Source organism: Mycteria americana, chromosome 4, assembly GCF_035582795.1.
Source record: "Mycteria americana isolate JAX WOST 10 ecotype Jacksonville Zoo and Gardens chromosome 4, USCA_MyAme_1.0, whole genome shotgun sequence".
Lineage (NCBI taxonomy): Eukaryota > Metazoa > Chordata > Aves > Ciconiiformes > Ciconiidae > Mycteria > Mycteria americana.
In genome coordinates, this window is record NC_134368.1 from 9,207,261 (window position 1) to 9,228,406 (window position 21,146).

At 39.3% G+C, this 21,146-nt stretch overlaps 1 protein-coding gene across 2 annotated transcripts in view; it reads right to left on the minus strand.

Annotated features, from left to right (window-relative positions):
• Positions 1 to 4,050: 4,050 nt before the first annotated feature.
• The window catches only part of FAM53A (family with sequence similarity 53 member A), a 72,555-nt gene continuing 55,459 nt past the window's right edge, over positions 4,051 to 21,146 (minus strand). For both annotated transcript variants that reach the window (XM_075499581.1, XM_075499580.1), the window contains exon 5: positions 4,051 to 4,639. In XM_075499581.1, the coding sequence (XP_075355696.1) occupies positions 4,316 to 4,639 (324 nt within the window). In that variant the 3' untranslated portion in view covers positions 4,051 to 4,315. The remainder of the gene's footprint in view (positions 4,640 to 21,146) is intronic.

Here is a 21,146-nt window from a genome sequence, read left to right on the forward strand (position 1 = left end):
TTTGAAAGTAAATGTAAATTCACTCGGCACCACCCCACCAGAATGGACTTGGATACAGACAAATACATATTAATGTTTTTCAGAAAAATGATTTAGCCCAAGCTTACAACATAGAGGCCTATACTCTAGCAAATGTCAACTCTGAATAGGATCTATAAGATTACAGCTGAACCGTGCACTGGGAGCTCCCACCTCTGCTCCACAGTACTTTCCTTGCCATGTTATTCTCAACTCCTCTTCCTCCAGCAGTTACTTACCTCGTAACTTTTAAGCTTGCTTGGAGATGCAAGTTGCAGAGATCCAAAGGAAAATGGGACGGGAAAGGACTGTGGGAAGTCAGCCAGCCTTTTCTTCTGCCCCAAAGCAAGCTGAAATGTAGCTATTGCTCCTGACAGATGCTTGCTCTTAACAGATCTCCATTTGTGGAAGAGCTACTGCCATCTCCCCACACATGCATCCAGTGATTCCCTATCCTTATTTTTTTATATTCAGCCTTAGAAGAAACTATCACTCATCCTAGGTACAATTTAAGCCCAGTCTACCATACGGTTTCAAGCTCAGTTCTTTCAGCGCATCCTCACAAGCGCATTTTCCCACATTTTCAAGGTACCAGTCATGCCACTCTCCCCTGGACTCTGCAGGCCTAAGTGCAGCATCTCAAGTTGCGTGCTTACAGGTGCTCCTGTGAAGCACAGGATTATCTTGAGTCTCACCAAATATATCGCCATTTCTGAACCTTTTCCTGAAGCTTGCTTTTCTACCACCAGCAGGACAAACTGCCAGATCCCTTATCTGAAATAATGCTAACTAGTTGTCGCAACTCTGAATTTGTGCAGTTGTTTAACCCTATCTAAATTTAGTGCCTTGCTGAAAAGGATCTTGTCTTTCCCCACCATTTCCTCCCTGTCACAACCATTTCTACAAGTTGCCAAGACGATTTTGAATTCTAATGCTATCTTATCTTTCACATCTGTCCAGCTTCCTGTTGACTGCAAATTTAACATGCATACTACTTTGTTATCCAGGTTGATAATAAAAATGAAAGATAAGTGACCCAGAGCAACTCCCGCAACCCCATGCAATACGGTCTTCCGTTCCAACACCCGGTGCAAGACAGAAGGAAACCACTCCCCGACCAGAGCTGTTTACAGCCCAGCTCAGCCCACCACCACATACAATTCAATCTCTGAAACCATGCTTTCCCTTTTTGCAAACCGCCTTCTGTATTTGCTCAACAGCCACTACACATTTTATCCTATAATTGAGTGCAACAAAGGTGCCAAATTCATCACCTGAGAATTTCTTGCGGAGTAGGGCTTCAGATCTTGTGCGTGATGCAAAAGCAAAGCCTGCCCCCAGCTGAAGTCCCAGCTGAAGTAAGCTTTAACCAATGATTCCTTTTACTTTTGGTTCTCAGGGGAGATTACATTAGCATCTGTAGACAAAGCGCACAGATTCCTTTCAGCAGATTTCTTCATTTGCCAGCGTTACTGCAAAGCTGTTCAACTAGTTATTTTCCTGTCACCCACTAAGAGGAGCCTAAACTAGATAATTACTACTTCCTACTTTCATGAAACCTGTTCCTCAGTATCGAAAACCACTCCTTTCTGTTTGTTGCCACAAAAGGGCTATTTAGAGTTTTAACAGCTGGCTTACCAGGAGACCGAGTCCTGTGTTACCATAAGCAAAAGTATCTGTACCTCCACTTGGGAAACCCCTTCCTGCCCTAAGCGTGCGGGTAGGAACGTGGCTTTGCGCTGACTGAAGACAGCGCACCTACAGAAGGGAACTGGAGAACCTTGCCTTTGAGGCCAGAGAACTCAATCCATTGAGATCACAGCCAGGCCATATTTCAGAGCTAGAATAAATATTACCTGGTCTTTTCTACTCTTGCCCCTTTGCTCTATCACTGTCCTTCTTATTAATAGCTTCAGTTCTTCTTGTTGGTGTGTTGTTTTTTTTTCTTGGCAAAGAACATCTTACCTCCTTTTATTCATGCCCTCTGAGGCATTTTCTTCTTTTACTTCTTCCAGGAGCTTGTCTTCCTTGGGGGAGGAAGAGCCAAATAGATTGCCACATTAGCTTTCTCATTCCATGCCATTACACTTTTAACTAGAGTGCTTTCAAATAGGTAAATTAGCTTTTAAGCAATCCCAGTTGTACTATTGGCCTTTGCTACAATCCCGCATTAAAGCTGATTCAATTTTACTTACCTCTATTGCTCAATTAAGAAGAATACACAAAGAGAAGTGTAGTTCTGCAACTAGTAATTGCAGTCCAGGAGGGAGCTGGGTTGTTCCATTACCCACGATGACTGATCACTGCACTAGAACACATTTCCCATCTACCCACGAGGGGAACTGGCTGTATCTCACTTGCTACTTCTTGAAGTAGCTATTTCTCGAGGAAGTAGCAAGAATAGTGATCCTCAGTTGCATAAGATTATTTCAAATAGCTTTGTGCGTGCGTATGCCACCATCTGTATGCTCTGTGCTACACCAGAGCAAATATCTGTGGGGTGAGACGCACACAGTTAACAGGAGCTCCTGAAGGAACTGAAGTCTTTGCTCCAACAGCAACTCCTTTATTTACTCTTCTAGAAAAAGGAGAATGATTTTTGTCGACAGTGAGCAGCTTCACTTTCTCCCACACAACATATATTAACATATCAAGAACCCAACAAGTCTTTTCAGTGTTCTTGCACCTTACTACGCATGTATACCAGCATCAATATCACAGATCATTGCCACTTGCAGTTGTATATGCAAGAGGAGTCATAAAAGCAAGAAAAAAGAGTTTAGAGCTTCTTACTGGCTACCCAAACTTTTAAAATTTTGTATAGATACCGAGTTATGTAAGCTGGTTCAGTAATTAAAGGCCAATTCTCTTTACGATCAAAGGCTGACCCTAATCACAAGGCTGGAGCCTGTGTCATACCTCGCCACAGCCTTTGTCATATGCCTCAAGATATTTATTTCTTATTTTAATCACATTCCATTAGCTGCCTTAAAATATTTTGCTGTATTTTAGTTTTATGGCACAAGTTACAGTAGGAGTTGGCTCATTTAAGCAGACTAACATGATGCACTGAAATGCCATAATCTAAGCTTCCCCATTTCTATCCAATTTAAGACCATTTTGAAATTAATTTCCCCCTTGTTCAGGAAAATCTTTATTGTAGCTGAACTAGCAAAATAAGTATGTGTTGCAATAGTCTGCAACGAATACAGTATTACATTTGAGATGATTACGCTGTATGTAATCACCGAGACACACTTGGGGGTTCCAGCATGAGTTATTTCCCAGCTCCCCAGACTAACTTGACTTCACTTTCCTTGCAGATGACTAGAAATCTGCCCTCCCCCTCCACCCAATTCTGCACATAAGTACCATATTACAGGATCTGCCACAGACTACACATTTTCCACTAGTAAAATTCATAAGCAGACACAAGTGCAAAGCAAAATGTCATTTTATTTAATTCAAGGACTATTTTCCTTCTAGTATTGCTGAAGGGATCACCTCCTGGGGAATTGATCATTACAAAGTCCCTGTCTAAAAGTTCAAGTGCTCTTGTTGTACATTCTTTTGAACCACAGAAAACATAATGACCAAGTAGGTGGGCAGCTACTTGCAGTTTTATCCCACCTAAATTAGCATTGCTTCAGGCTAGAAAACAATTCAAGTAGTAAAATCATGGAAAATGTTAACCTTTAAGGTCACTACCATATTTTGATCAAAAAGTCCTGAATGTATGAAAAGAACATTTGTACATGTTATGAAGTTTTTTTAACCAGACACTGTCAAAGATGGCAGTTAAGTATTTTGGACCAGTTGTCAACCAGATATTTAAGAGTTCTATCTGAAAGTTTATTACCAATTTTGTTATGCAATTCACTTTTCACATTAAGCTCTTTAACAAAAGCAACATATACCCGCACCAGAATCACTGTAGACAGATTTAGTTTTATAGAATGCCCTTCTGAAAATTCATTTCAAAATAGAGATGCTTTTTCTCCAGAACTGTAAAAGCCATAAAAATGCAAAATATCTGTTAGGAAATTTTTAATCAAAATTATTCCTTAATGTTCAAAATAACATTTAACCTCCTACTTTTTTGTTGTCATCCACATATTGATCAATAGACTAAACAGGTAACAATGGTTCACGTTTTTCCCCCACCTGAAACATTTCTTCTAACACAGGCCCAAGATAGGCAATACAGAGATTCAGGGACATGGATTATGCATGGCAAAGGTAATCCTCTATCATTTTAATTTAGAACAACTCTGATTCTAGCACACAACTTTGAGTCTCAGTTGTTTTCAATCTGCTCTAGGTCCAAGTCCCCACAGTCTAGAGGAAAGATGCCTTCTTCGGTGCTCTCACAATCACTTGTGTCCTCATCGCTTTCACATACCGCAGCTGCTTTCTTATAATCCCTTGTTTTGAAGCTACCTTGGCATGACCCATGATGCCTTACTTCATCCAGCTGTTCTTTCATCGGACTGGAACCAGGGGTGATGATGTTCATAAGATCATTTGAGTCACATGGGGATGACACAATTGTCTTCATTTGTGTGTCATCATCATCATCTTCATAGTCAAGGGAGCAAAGACTTTTGGAATTTTTTAAAGTCTGCAATTAAAAAAAAAATGAATATATTAACCATGACTGTACAGGAGGAACAGAATAAATTCCTTAAATTCTTGAATGTCTGAGAGTACGGACTCAAAATTAGAGTGCCACATATGTGGAAAAAAAGAAAAAGAACGGTATTTACTTACTACGCAATCTGGTTTTACGCAGATATTTTGCCTATGTAGATTCCCAGTAGTGAGAAAAACTACTAGTCCCCTTTTTTATGCAGAAAGATTCAAAAACCTAGCTTTAGTCTACTAAATGAGGAACAACAGATGCCCAGTTTGACATATTAGCTTTCCGGCAAATCCAGAGCATAGCATTTGGTAACATCAGCATTTAGGTCAGACAGCTGCACTGCAGCCTAGTCAACAATTAATTTCTCAAAGTTCCCAAGCGTGCAGACAATGAGCCCTCGGGCCTCACCTCAGAGACAGCGAGAGTCTGCAAGGCAAATGGCACGTTTGGGTAACTTCAAAACAGGAGAAAAACCAAGCTTCTACTGGAAGCGTCTTAGTCCAGAGTCAGCTTAGTTTGTCTTACATTTGGGTACCATTTGAACAGGAGTTCAGGAATTTGAGAACTCAGTTTATGAAGAGTGTATTAAAAACAGAGGGGCACTCACCTTCCTTTAGACAAAGGAAAAAAAGAAAAGAAAACCTCAGTAAATGTGCTACCCCTGTCCCTCAGATAAAGGAATGAAATGCCTAAACTCCTTCAGTAACGGTAACAGATCCTTGACTAGAATCCAAAAGCAGCACTTAAGGAAAACAGGGCTATACTGACAGCAGAAGTTAGATTTTAATAAGTGAGAAACTTCTAAATTCTGCCTCATACAAGCACGCAGTGAGAGGAGGGTGAAATAGTCGGGGTTCTTCTCAGAGGTGGTAAGACCCAGGAGAATAAAGCTGTGGTGGCTTTCAATATCTTACTGGTTGAGTGACTCCAGTCTCGCATACGCGTGGCAATTGTTTTATTACAAGTAGATCCACAGGGAACAAGACCAACTTTCACACCCATTTTCAGCTTCCTCCCCCAATTTGTCATTTCTTAAGTATTTTAGATTTGTTGACATATTCAGATGAAATAGGAACATTGCAACATTCCCAGTATGCTATATTCCAGATGCTCTTCCAAAGCACTAGATAATCTTTCTACTTCACCACTGTACGTCAGCCACCACATGAGCAGCTTACCAATATCTTTGGGTGGTTTTTAAAGAAAACTTCACAAATTCAGAAGAAATCTGAATTAGTCAGCCTTGCCTGTATACAACTGGATGAAGAAGAGGAGAGTGAGGAAACCTCACTGAGGTCAAGTGATTTGCCTGACCCCCTAGGGTCAATATTACATATGGAACATCTTGCAGACAAGCCCACTGCCACTCCAAGTTCATCCAGTTCCTTGGACATCGCTACATCAAATCTACGTAGAAAGTTTGAGGGAAAGCACGCATAAAGGCAAAAAGCAAAACACTTGAGTTTTGGAGTTCAATCACAGCACAACTAGGCTGAGGAATGAACAGCGGTACTGGTATGGGATGATGGTTCACCGTCGTTGGTATCTCTCCATAGGCAAGACACTGTAGCAGTATTCCCCAAGCCTGCACCACGTGAAAACACTTCAGTGCAACACTCTTCACTACTGATCAGAGGTTTGTTATGCCTGTACTGCACACAGCTCGTCTTGCTCAAACCACTTTCATATCTTATAGTACACATGAGATGATTAGTTAACAAGTCATAGGTTTCAGGCCAGAAGGATCTATAACAGATAATCTAGTTTGCTTGGGCAGACACGAGCAAGACCTCATTTAGGAGTTGATTTATGCAACTCCAAGACCTGCATCCAAAGATCAACTTTCAGAAAAAACGTGACTATTGACCATAGTTCTGTCAGGAGGAATTCGCCAAAGGCTTTGTTAGCTATAGTTAAAACCCACATCCAATTTTGCATGTGACTAGCAGCAACAAAATTGATAACGCTGCATGATCAAAAAGCTTTCTATTTCCAAACTTCACTCCCCTATGAAAACAGTTTTGGTATAAAATACCTTCCTGTTTTCAAAACATTTCTACATAGCTTACTTACAGCTTATTCAAGGACAAACATTTGAGCTCCTTTTTATGACTAAGAGGTGTGAATTTATGTCATATTTACTTAAAAGCAAAACGGTATATTTTTGAATTAGAAAGTATTAAAGGCTATTTTAACCCTAATTTTATCTCATTGCTTCTAAAAAGAACACATTTCCTGTTGTGTATCTCCATATAGGGGACAATATTTTCAGTTCTTTAAATCTTATAGTAGGCACTGGGAAGGAAAGGGATCAAATAAAGGAAAGCTTTGAAAGTTCTGCTTTCAATGGTTTAGAAAGGAATTCCCAAGTCCCCCTTCAAAATATCTTTTATTCAATTTGCTGCTAGAAATTAATCCAACCACACAGCTGTCTTTCTAGAAGGTTTGTGTACATAAATGGAAAATTGCCTGTTAGCTGTACTGTGCTGAAACCACTTGAATGGGAACTTTTAGCTGGTTTCAACACAACAGCAAGTGCATTCAACTGGTTCTTTGTTCACCCACTTGTCACAACCGCACGGAACTAAAAATAGGTGGATTTATTATCTCACAGCACAATCCCACTTCTTTCACAAAGCAAAAGGTAGAAATTGCAATGCATTCAAGCCATCTAAACTGCAGCTTTACATGTTACACTGGTACAGTACCACACCTTTCAAGCACAATTGTGCTCAGTGGGGAGCCTGCGAGTACTTGCTCAATGGTCCTCATTTTATAAAGGATGCTGGACTAGCAAGACAAAAGAGTCCACAGTTGGCAATGGATAGAACTCAATCAGCTAAAAGTATTCTTTTGTGTGATGGAAAAAAAAGAAAAAAAGAAACTCAGAGTTTTAAAAGAACTGAGGCGATAAAATGTCTGAATATTAAGAAAAAAAACTTTGTACCGAAAACAATGGCGGGGAAGGAAATAAAAGACATCTCTCTAGACCCTTGCCATACAAAGCAAACAAGAAAGGCCCAGAGTAGCTTGAAAGGAAGCTAATGTCTGTACTCTTTACTAAACCTCCAGTTCAGAAACCCGTAATACATCACTTTCCAAATATAAAAAGCAATAAAAAGGTTGGTTTTGTTTTACTAACAAAACTAGAGCATTTGCTACAGTAGTCAAGGGAAAAAAATAAGTCATTTATGTGCATGAAAACCTAGTGTATAATGGGAGCAGCAGTTCTCATGCTTCTTCCCCATGCCCCCATCATACACCAAGTCCACCCATTTTGCCCCTGAGTTTTGAATGGGGGTGGAAGATACAGCTGCTCTGAAGAGGTGCAGCTGCAGCAGCTGGCACAAAGCAAGGAGCAGAGGAAGCCTGAAACTACCCCTAAGCCCATCCAACTGCTTCTCAGCACTAGTCATCACAACAGGATGGGCTGCTCCCTGAAGCCATAGGCTTAGGAAGAGAGGGAATTCAGACTAATTAGACTAGTTGTCTGGCTTGCTTTCTGTCCCATCCTGAGACTTTTGCCTATGACTGCATAACACAAGACATGCTGCTTTAAGAGATACCAGCACAGAGGGCTTCTTGACTGTTAAGGTCTCTACCAGGAATATGAAAGATGTGGGTGATACAGTGGTCCTCATGATGAGGAGATCCTGGAATTTCCTGGAATATCAGCAACCAATCCAAGCAGAAAACACTGAAGAGACAGCCCGAGCATGGAGCAACACATGCCTTTTTCTGTTGCTTCCCTGTACCTCGCCAGTCAACGGAGATGGGGAAGGAGCATGTTAGATGGGCTGCATTTCCCTTTGAGGGCTTCACAGGTCCTTATTTCACCTCCTGGACTGATGTTTCCTATAGGTTAGTCAGACTGGCTCAAAACCAAAGGCCTTCACTGTTGGTAACTCATACCGCAGTTAAGTTTTAGATCAGAAGCACCACATACAGCATGATGTGTTTGTATCTCAGACAGTAACCTAGCCCCAAAGAGGTTACAGTTTAGCCTCAGCAATAATGAAGTCCAACCATGGTACAAATTCATTACGTTGAAGAGATTTCATTTAATGAAGTTAAGAGGAAGACTTAAGGAAGGACTTTATAAGAACAAACTCTCACAGAAGACTGGTCCTAAGCAGCTCATTGAATCATGTTGAAAACTTGCCTTCTGAATATACCATCACTTGACTGACATCACGTCCTACCACAAATAGATATCAACAGTGTCCCTCCCTGTCAACTGAATTTTCACTTCATGCATCTAATTACTTGCATTAATATCATTACCTGGGACATTTCAAGTTGGAGACATGTACAGTGTTTACTGTAAATCATTAGAAATTTCAGCGGGTTGTATAGATTAAAAAATATTCCATCACAGTCCTAATCCCTACATCTTCTACTATGCATAAAGTGAAAAATAGTTAGAAAAATGCTGTTTTTATGTAACAAACTACTAACCTTTCTGTAAAGCTTTTGACTTTTGATTCTGACTTTTCTGTCTTGAACAGCACTGAATATTTTGTGAACACTTCAGTGTTCACAGATAACCTTAGCTTTAAGAAGCTTGCAGCTGAGAATAAATACTGCTTCATCAGTATGAAGTAATGCTGACAGGAGGAAAACAGTATCATATTCTTCATAATGTTACATGCTTGAGGCTTGCTAATACACTCTAAAAGTTAAAAACCAAAGTTAACTGGCAAAGAATTTCTCCCTGCTCAAATAAGAAATCAAAGGTATAGAAATACATTAAATTTTTAAATTCAGGTGTCTAAAAAAATACTCCAAGTCAAAAACCATTGCAGATTTTTAAACTATGCATTTGAAATAAACCAAAAGAGAAGTCTCACTTTTTTCTTGCATTGAGCTACAAACCAAATAGTTAAAAACATTTCTATTTATGCGTTTTATGGAAACAGGATCAAATCCCTAGAAAATTGACACCTTCATGGGCAAAATCTAATCTCTGATCAAATTCACTTTGGGAACCAAACATGCTGTTCACTTTTTGTAGCTCTGCAGTTATCCCTCATTTCCTGGAAATTTGACATATATTTTTATATTCAAAAATGCAATGCTTATTTCATCATCTATAACTAGGAAGCAGAAAAAACATGGAATACTGGATATGAATGAGAAAGAGCAAACAACCTCTACCATTTTGCCATGTAGTTAGACACTTAACTATAATAACCATTCCTTACATTGGAGATAAAATTACTGCTGCAGTTCTTGTAGACAAATAAGGTAAATCCTATTTGCAAAGCCAAAGGCCTAGTTAAAAATCAATACAAACTGACATGCAGCAATATGGCTATGACTTGAAATGAAAGCTGTTCACTACTTTGTCTCTGCTGTATCTTCAAAGGTTATTTTAATTTTTTAGATGTAGGTGCCCAGGAAGAGAAGTAAACTGACATCAACTCATTTTACATCAGATGCTAAACAGTATCATGAAGTAACAGGCTTTCATCTTCCACTAGCCAGACTGTTCTAGATTTAAGCGTGCAGTCTGCTGGTGTAGTCTACTATGAAAGTTGATCTATTTATTGGCCTACATTTTTATGCTTATATTCTAAATTGTGCCACAGTATCCTTGTAAGTTTTGTTTATTAGCTGTAAGAATTTGTGATTTAATTTGGCTTTTTATTTAGTGCTATTAGTTGAAAAAATACTATGGCTTAATGAAATTGAACTATTTCCAAGTGAAATGCTGAATTTGTCTAATTATACTCACATATGCAAGAATACAAGCTGCTCATCACGCGAGATAACTGACAGAAACCACTGGAATAGTTAAAGTCTACAAATGAGAAAAAATGCAAAAAGACTGGGGGGGATTGGGGGTCCAGTACTCTGCCTGAGCACCAGTACAGTCCCCACACATTGGTCACCTGCACTGGTGGGGAGATTTTTGGGAACAGACTCACGCACTGCAGTCTTCAAACCTGTACAGCAGCCTACTCATTTAGCTAGGAAACTTTGTAAGACCCAACTAAAATCACTGCTATCACACCAAATTCCAAATAGCCATGTGTAAAGTCTCGGGCATAGCAGATCCCAAATACAGCAGGGATTACAACCACCATGGATTAAGTTCAACCTGAACACCTGCCCTTGCCCCAAAGTCAGACATAAAACTTATTCATGATGGGCACTCCACATGTGAAATAAAATTTCACATTCAAACTAAATACCCTCTCCACATCTTTTCCTTGTAGTAGTTTGCAAGGATCATCTAAACAACTGAGGAGAAAACCCAGAGGCCCCCTCAGAGCTATTAGCTCACCCCCCCATGTGCTTAGCGTGCACACGTGCTCAATTAAGGTCCATCATTAAGTAACATAAGAAAATAAGGAATTTCAGCAGACTAAAGAAAAGTTTGTCAGTCTAAAGGTGTTTCTCTAAACTGAGTTTAAGCAGAAAAACTCTACTACTGTTTTTATTCACTCCTTTCTAAATTAAGTTTTGGTTGGATAGGGACAGTTTAGTACAGAGCTAACATACACTTATAGGAAACTCAGGTGCTGGGGTTTAGCAGTTTCCACAAGTCCAGGACCATTTATCACAGGGGTTAACTTTGTTTTTAAAGACAAATTGGAAACTAAGTGAGTTAATGCAGTACTTAATGCAATACAGTCAAGAATATGATTCAACACCTATACTAACATGAAGGGGGTGACCATATATGGCAATTTTCCCCTTACATAAAACCCAGGCCAACATTAAACTGCATTTTTAAAAGTTTACAGTATGGAATTTTAAAGAAGATGTTGGCATCTTACATTTTCTAGTTCGGTGGATCTGTGAACTGCAGCCTTCTTTCTTGTTTCAGCAAGTATAAATCATGCAATCTTTATTATGAGACTGTGGAATTACATTCTACAAACATTAGGCCTACCTATTTCACCTGCATGTAATTAAGTAAAAAAGTTTCAACTCTTCTTAGTACCAGTCCAGCAAGCATAAATACCTACAGATGCTATGAATTATTCCATTAATTGAAACAGAAGAGGCTCACACAGTAGATTTAACTGTGCTGAACTGGCTGATAATCAATATAACAAAGTGGAACATAATGACATTTGCTTTGTTCAGCTGAATAATACAGTACAAGACTTTGGCCAGGGAGAAAGAAGATTAAGCCAAACAAGACAACTACTAGATGCAGCAGCAGTGTTCATATGAAATGCACTGATGCATTCAGAACAGAGGTTTCCTTAAAGGGAAAGCAGCACCACAGAAAAAAAGACTCAAAAGGGCACTGAAATAGTAGGAAGAGTGGCCTGGAAGATGGGTTCTAGCTCTGTTCTTGCTTAAGAAGCAGCTGCAGTCTGGGGTCTCTTGCAGGACCAAAGCAATTGCTCTGCCTTAAGGGAAACAACCATCTTTGCACACCTTCATCTAGTTATTTTCCTACTCCCTGCTCGACCTTAAGCACGTCTCTAATATGGACAGTGGATTTATCCACGTTATGGATAAACTGAAGAGCTGGACAACATGGAATTGGGCCTCTACTATGCTTGACCTACACAAGCTTGAGAGGCTTCAGTCTGGCAAATTCCCATCAGCCAACTGCATTAATGAGTGATGGTGTGATGAACAAACAGCTGCACCATTTGTGTTCATACAGGGATGATGAACACATCTGGTTTTGTAGTAGAAGGGCACAGAGGGAAACAATGTAAGCACATGTTCTCTCCCAGCACAAGTGATTCATGTTTTGCCAGGGTTGTTCCATCTTTCCCAATTCAAGAACTTTTACCTTTCCCTTCAGAAAAGAAACACAGGCTCTGGAAACAAGAAACAACTTAAAGTGCATATTACCAGCTTCATTAATAATATGAAAAAATTATATTATAGAGAGTTAGTTTAAATAATGTCTCATTCATACAGATTTTTAGAAAGATGCATCTAGTTTTCTGCATTTCAAACTAGGAAACAAGGAAGCAAGCTCACACCATTAACATGAGCTACACACACATCCCTTCACATAGCCATACACCAACTACTTCACAGTTGCTCAAAATGTTGATATCCCTGAACAGTACAAGAAAACTGTTTGGCAATATGACTGCTTGCAGTATCATCTCTCAGTATTCAGGATCCAAAACCAATGAGACCATCCTGGGTAGCCAAAGCCTTCTAACATTGTTAATTCCTCTGTCAGAGGAATAATGACTTGCATACTACAATCAGCTCTGAAACAACAAACCAAAGTTACCTCCAAACCCAGGAGTTTTAGCAGGTTTCTAGATTTCTAACTAAATGCATTCAAACAAGAAGAGAAAAAGCTGGAGCTGTGCTTCCACCAAACTCCTAATAATCAGTCGCATTTTGAAGTTCACTTTACCATGCCAAACTCTGTTCTCAAGTAACAGGGTTTGACTGATTATGCACCAGTGTAACACAGGACAGGATTTGACCCTTGTGGCTTCAAAACATGACCATACCGGCTTCATTTCCTGCCATTTATGTGTCATCTATTTTTATAGAGAACTTCTATTCCTGAGCAGTTTAGCCAAGGTCTTATTCCTTCACAACTTTGCTGTGAGCTGCAAACAATTACTTTCACAACTGAATCACATATGCACTGATTTTTGCAGAGTACACCCATGTACCAAGTTCTCTTAAAATTCTAGGGTGTTCATTTTTTTATCATCTTCAGGTCAAATATTAAATTGATACAATGGGTCAAATTTGTAAGAAATTAGAGAAGTAAACTCCAAATCCTGATTCTAAGGCTACCCTCATTAGTTACTGACAGACGTCAGCCTCACCTATATTATTGGGTTATGCTGGCACTTCATCATAACTAGCATTTTAAGGGATTCTATAATTGGGCCATAAAGTTCACTTCTGCCAGGGAAGGGGGATGGGAGAGAAAGGGAAACACGACCTCAGCTTGGGAACAGTTCCCCCTTCTTCAGACCAATTTTCAACTACAGAAATGCTTGTCCAAAACAAAGCCTTAAGATCTTGTTATACAAGAGCACACAGGCACGCATGGGTATATACACATGCAGACAAAGTACAAGTGCTGTTAGGAATCTTTTGCTCAACTCGATGCAAAAACCACAATTTAACAATAAATTCTTGTAGCGGCATTAAGTCAAACTGTAAGTGGACTCTCGCCACTAATTATTTCCAGAGACAAGTTAAGCTGAACACAACAGATTTGTTTAGAAAGAACAGAATTAGCACTGTTCACCTTCAATCTCCAATACATGTATGCATTTTTCTAGCTTAGTATCTGATTTTGGACCGTTCTGAACATTTCTGAAACTGGGTGGCTCAGGAAGTGCTCTTGACATCAAGTGGCAAGCCTGCTATAGATTTTTTAATACTGATTCAACTTGTACTAAAACTTCTGTTTGGTCGGTATGATTTGGACAAGTTTGTTTACTGGTTCTAATACCAAAGCTGACAACACTTCACCAGTTGATGCTCAATGTTTTTTAAAAAAAGTTAAGTCAGGAAACCACATATCTGGTCCTTTATCCTTCAGCTGCATGAAAAACAACAATACACATTTTAAAACACATCATACCAAATCAGAAGAGAAACAATGTATAAGCAACTTCTGTGTAAGAGAGTCAACATTCAAAATCCTAAAGCACTGTGGTAACGGTAAAACTGAGCTCCACTTCTCACTGTTATGGCCAACTTCAGTTTTCCTCTATTTTGTAATAAAATCAGAGTCGGCATGAAAAAGCTATACATTCAAGTATTACACACACTTCATTTTAAAGACTCAAATTTGTTTATACTACCACAACTTGCAAGCTTTGTAGCATACCGTAAGAGACTTCTAAGTTTTAGTCACATGGTTACTACTATAATGAAAACTGAAATCAGGAAACTCATCAGAAGTCTCATTTATTTAAAATTCAATTTCTGGTAATAATTAAGTTTTATTGCAGAAGCATGTATCATCAGCAGCATATAAAGAACTGAGTATTTGCAAGTATATGAACAGATCAGCTATTTGATTATCTGCAGCTAACCTTAACGCCAAACAATCACCTCCCAGTCACGCAGAAAACATCTGCTTATAACCATACTCCACTATAAGTTTCTTCTAATAGCAACTTAAAAAACCCCACACAAATATCTCTTCAGTTTGTATATAATTGAAAAAGAGCATGTAAACAAGTCAATATTTCCCATCCTAATGGAAGAACAAATTGACATCTCTAATTGATGCAGATAAATTTAAATCAGTTCATTTTCACATGCTTGGAGACATCTGTTTTGCTTTTATCACACCTATGTAGCAGTATATACTTGCAGCAGGAACAGATCTCTGCAATGCAAGACTAAAAGACAAAGTGACAGTTAAACTTAAGACTTCTCAAAGTGATTTTAATAAACCTCTCTGTAGAGAAAAACCTCAGGTGAATCAGTTTGGTTTAGGTCTCTTTCAGAAGATGATGCATCAAGTCAGAAAGTGACTGTCAAAAAGCAAGGGAAGTTTCACAACAGATAATATTCAGAGTATGGAAGACCAAGGCCTAGTTTCAGAATGAAAAGAGTTCTTCCAATCTGGTACTATAAAGATATGCTAGTCTATTAATTTGATTACCGTGTTATTACAAGAATACTGAATATTAAGAGAACCACCTCTCCCAAAATTACCCTAAGTTAAACTCAAAGAGGTACAACTCATTTTCTAATAAAGTTTTTAAAAAATTTAATTGGGATTTTATTTTTTGCCAAGAGAGCTGGGAAAAAGTTCCCATATCAATGATTAAACACTACTCAACTCTTCTGCTAGCTACCATCTCTTGCAATTTAGAGCAAGGAAAAAACCTAATCCCCTGCCACCTGCCAAAACCCAGATGGTAAAACCTGAGAAAAGTGCTCTCACCTCTCTTTAAACCCTCTGGTGCAGCTTAGGCACATTAACTATAAGTACCCTATATATAACACTGAACCATAGCTCTTAACTCAATATTGTATTGTATTCCAAACAACATCACCAATAATTTTAGCATAATCCAATTTTATGACAGGCTAAGTAATAATTAAAAAAGAAAATATCCACAGCTGGCTGAAACCTGGCTTGTGAGTTACTAGATGGCCCCTTTTCTCATAATGTCAAATGCAGCTGGTCTGGTACTCATTAGCTCTTTCAACAACGAATACTTACTTGTACATACAGGAACTTGCCAGAAAGGAAAAGCAAATCTGCAGCAGATATTAAGCTGTCTCCTCCTTTATTAGCACACTGCTTACAGAAAAGTACCATAAACATACAGAGCTAGTTTCAGGTCTGACAAAGCAACACAGTGCTGAACAGCTCTGAGAAGCTCCAGCTATTTGCAAGACATTTGTTACAGAATGCCATTTACAAAAAGGAGGGGGGGAACCTTTATCCTTAATGAGATTTCCTTTCCTTCACTATCCCCAAGGCTTATGCTCCCTCGCTGTCAGAGCACAGGGAACCTCCAACACAAGGGCTCACTTCATTAAATGCCATTTCGGGCCTAATTTCACATTGTGACCCACTCCGCTGATGCAAAGAAAGCAAAACGCCAGATGCTCTCTGTGCCTGCTACCTCAGTAGCATTTCATTCACTACTCGAAAAAACTTCCAGGCATCCATTCAAAGCCAAGTACCCCCAGCCTGGTCTGTCCTGTCACAGGACAAAGTGCTGGCTTGTCTTCAGCTCACTTTTGATGCTTGCCTATCATCTCCCAGCCCAGCCTACTCCTATCTCCTTTCCTTCTTTCCAAGCCAGCTGGAATTTGAACTTTAAATGGACACCCTCCATGGCAACAATAGATAAAAAAGGAGCCTTTGATTGTTCATGCGTTGCAGCAAAGAAAGGAGGAGATTCATCCTGGCTGCGACCTAGCAGGAACTCATCAAGCACGGCTCCCCTTCCATTGCAGTGGGATGTCTTCGCCTGTAGCTACTCATTCAAGCTCCCTGCCTCTATGTTTCCATTCAAAGAGGATGAATTCTTCAGGTTTCCCCCGTTAAGGAATTAAATGTTGATCCTATGAATGAAGGGCAACACCAAGCTTGGAAAGCTGCCAAAAGGTTCTGTAACACTCAGCAGTTTGGAGTTAATTCAATACTTATTGATATCTAGCAGGATTTATAGCTGCATTATTTATAAGAAAAAAAATCAGAGCCATATTTAGACCTTGTAATAAACTATTTTTAGCACCATCTGTTTTTCTAGTTTGTTCCCTTGCTTAGGCAAGAACATACTTTTATTCCCTCTTCCTTGTCCATTTAAAAGAATCCACAGAGCCTAAACCAAAGCACAAGTAAGGATCACACTGAATATTTATTGTGCAGAAATCCTCCTAATCATGTTTTGGAAATCAGAATTGCTGACTAAGGACAGTCTTGGCCTGATGCAACAGTATATGTTGTCTTCAGTTACAAAACTGAACACATTTTTTTAATGCAAGGGGCAATGTGTTTCACACAAAGAAGGTCACTATCTGGAAAGAAACAACTGATCATTAACTGCATTAAGCCATCTGAAAATTGTTCGCACTCCTGGCAGTGCTTTTCTGGCCAATAGTTGCCAAGTTTCACCCTCATTAAACCCATAGATATTTTGTCACAAGTACATTCTGCCAGGCCAGACTGCTGTTAGCAGGGGAGACACGAATCATAAGCAGCTGCTGCAGGCACCTTGTCTCTGCAAGATGAGGTGTTTCAAGCTGCAGCTGCCACCCAGCAAAAGCTCCCCCAAATCTCAAATTACCTCTTCAAGCTTACATTTATATTCTGCTTTTAGGATGGGACACAACACTGGTGGCCTCTGCAGCATGACAAGAGGGACAGAGCGAAGGGATTGCCGGTTCCTTGAACTCCAAGGGAAGCAAGGCTTTGGGTACTCGCATACTGATTAAGTTCTCAGAAACACACTTGCTAGCAGCAATATATTCATCTTATCCTCCTGACTCACAGAAGTTTCCTTTTTACCCAAAATAGTAGGACAAATATTTGTAAGCTTTACTGTTAACTGTGTCAGATTAAGAAATTTTACTTTAGAGCAAGGCAGAAAACTCATATAACATATGAGCTGATGGAGTTCTTACTCTTTGCAAAGGGCAGCAGCAGTAAGGCTTGCAAGCTGGTTTTACTAGGGCTTGCAGCACAAGTCAAGCACTCCTCAGAAGCAGAAGACATGCAGCAAAAAACAAGAATAAATCCCAGCACGTAGCCCATAGGTCAAAATTAAATTCTACAAACGCACAACAAACAGCCATTACAATGGGTTCCAACAAAGAGTCCTGAGGACTTTGAAGTTTCCAAGCAATCAATATTATTAATATAACATTCATTTGGCACCAGCATTATGTGACAATAATTTTAGAGCGTGAAGGAAATACAACAGTGCTGTCTAACTAGCAGCCCTTGGGATGGTTCCTTCCACTTTACCAGTTTTTTCAGTGGAGAAAACAAGGCACAGCACTTCTAACAGCACTACAACAAAACTGTCAGGTAGATGGAAGGGCTACTTGGCTATGTGATACAGAGTCAGGCCATTCCCAGGATCAGAGCCAGGATGATGAAGTCTGCTCCTGGTGAGAAGCATCTCTATACGCCCTAGCAGCAACCGCTGCGCCCCATCTGCCAGACAAAGCTCCGTGGCTGCTACCAACTGATGTGCCGAGTGGTCTGTCCCTCTCAAGGAGAAAAGCTCCAAGTCTGTGCTGCTTTCACAGGACACATTTCAAAGGACAGCCTGCCTCAACTGAGAGGAGTTCAGTAAAAACCGCGCAAAGGAGAGGATCAAAGTCTGCAGTACTTTCAGTGGCCATATAAAGCACATGGACAAAAGCCAACATATACAGTAACTGTCGCAGTAAATTTAAGAGCTATTGCCAAGTATGTTTAAGAGTGAAAACTAAGCTTGCAACTTGTAGTTCAATTCCCTAAGGCTGTTGCATAACCTGCAAATACATTACAACATGAGAACAAATTAATACTGGTGATTAACGAGGAATGTAATCTGAGGATCTGGAAGTCCTCAAAATGCAGCTTGTTGCAAGCATTGTAACAAAGCACCTAACTTTCACATGGGCAAGGATACTCACTTGTTTGCACTCAGTATCAGTTTTATATATAACCATGCACTTTTACACAGATTTGGAAGGTGTAACCTACCTTACTGCTTTTACAAAGTTTACACCTTATTAGCTAGCACATATGCATATTTAGTATGATTACACATTAAGACAGGACAATAGGGACACATGAATTACAGACTCTCAGAAAGCAACGGGAGAAGATGATGGCAAAAAGAGCCAGGATAAGGCTTGTTAGGATCTGCCCATCTACCCTTCCCTGACACACCATATGGCAATGGAAAGATGACAGTTATCTGTCCTTAAAAATCAGTGATCATAAAGAAAGGACTTTGTGATAAACTCTCAAGTCCATACCCATTTGAGAGATGGCTGGATGCCAGTGAAGGGAACTGTGGCAAGTCAGAAGGGTCTGTACAAACTCCATTGATTTCCTAATCCATACAGTGATCTCTCCCCTCCACCCCAGTGCCTGGAAGGGGTCTAAGCAATTGTGATCCACAACTCCAATGCTGAAAACCCTTTCTCAGCCAATATTCTTACATAGCAAGCCTATGTTAAAGTGATCAACATCTGGTTCTAGCTGTATCAAATCATATATTGGCAAAAATCAGAAACCATTAGGAGATTTGCAACTTATCCTAGTTAGATAGCTAATAATCTGTAAATGAAGTCTGAGTTTATCTTCAACCCTTGATTTTAAAAACAATACTCCAAAAGCATCAAGGTAGTTTTAACCAAGAACATGACTTAAAAAAAAAAAAAAAGGGTCAAAAAAAGGTATTTTTTACATCAATAAGCTTGTTACCACTACTTAGTATTTTGAACAGTATGATTTCAGTCCTCATGATGATCACCATTCAGCAACATGCTTTCATGGCAAGGCCTCCAAAAGCAGAGCACAGGGGAAGAGGTACAGAAAAGCCTTTTTATATTTATTTTTACAATATATATTTATAGACATATTTTTAATTATATATATGTGCTCTTTAAACAGCCACAAACAAATCACTGTCTCCTGAAGCTAGTTAGAATAAACATACCAGTACTAACCTACAAGGTCACTTACATTAACTTGTTCAGTATTAACTCCTACTAATTGGGAGTGGTATCACCTTTGATAAAAATGCTTCTGCTAGGAACACGACATGTACGCAAACTTCCTTGACCGTTTCAAATAGTTTACCATTTTCTACAATTGCTGTATTTTCACAGGAACATGCTGGCTTATGTCCACTAGAAATGTTTGGAGGCCATTTGAACAAGCTTCTATTATACTTAAGCTAAAGGTGGGATTCAAAAATCTTTAGTTGTTAACATTTAAGAAGTGGATGTATACTTCAGGGATTGCAAGTATGCATTTACATTAAGGATTCCTCCTACCCTGCTTACACAGTCAAGAGTATGACATTCTTACTAGATCTAAATGTACCCTAAAGTTTAATCAAATTGCTTTTCAATCAGACTGCATCACTACAAGATGCAACAAAGACATTACACTTAACATCCAGGTACCCTGTTGGTTTGAGGAGTTCATTTATCTTAAGACAAACTGAATTCTTTCTGCTGCCCACTCTTCCAGGGAAAAGACACCTCCTGCAGAGCTCAAACACCACAGTGAAGAGGTAAGCTAACCTGATTTTGGAGCAATTTTTTTTTCAGGGATAAGGTAACAACCAAATAGTTTGGATCTCAATGAAGAATTTAATAGCTCCTCAAAAGATGGGGATCAATTAAGTTCTTTCCAGTACACTGAAGCCATTTAAGATCATTTATCACTACTTAACTACCTAGGGTCTATGCTTTCTGCAGTTAAAGTAGCTTGGGCTCAGTAACAGAGGACAGAAAATTCTTACTTCTTCACACAGTTATTTGAACTCTCCAGGAGGTGTCCCCTCTCCCTAGGAGAGGGGACAGAAGAAGGAATTCAGTTATTTTACAATATGAATAGCAGAAGACAGTATTTTTCAGAGTGTATATATTCTTTAGTTATAAATTTGAGGCAAGTCTAGAAGTGAAACACACTCCACTGCAAAGTTAAGTATTTCTGTATCATATTAAATCCCATTAATCCATTCCTACTCACCTGACTTGGTACACAACACAAGTACAAAGTACTTAAACAGGCTTAAGAGCCATTTACTAACCCAACTGCACACTTGCATGCCCTGAAAACACACCTTCCTGTGCCAACTACATGAGCTTTACAAGATTAAAAAAAGCAAGGTTTTTTGCTCTGGGACATGCAAGTTTAACAAGCCTTGGAAATTCAACTTAAAATGATTTCTGGTTCTATAGCAACACATGCGCAAGTTACAAGGGCTACCCTATCCAAATACTACTTTTAAATGCTTAACACAATGAACACTATGCATTGAGCACTTATAATAGTACACAATCACTTTGAAATCTTGAAGTCCATATT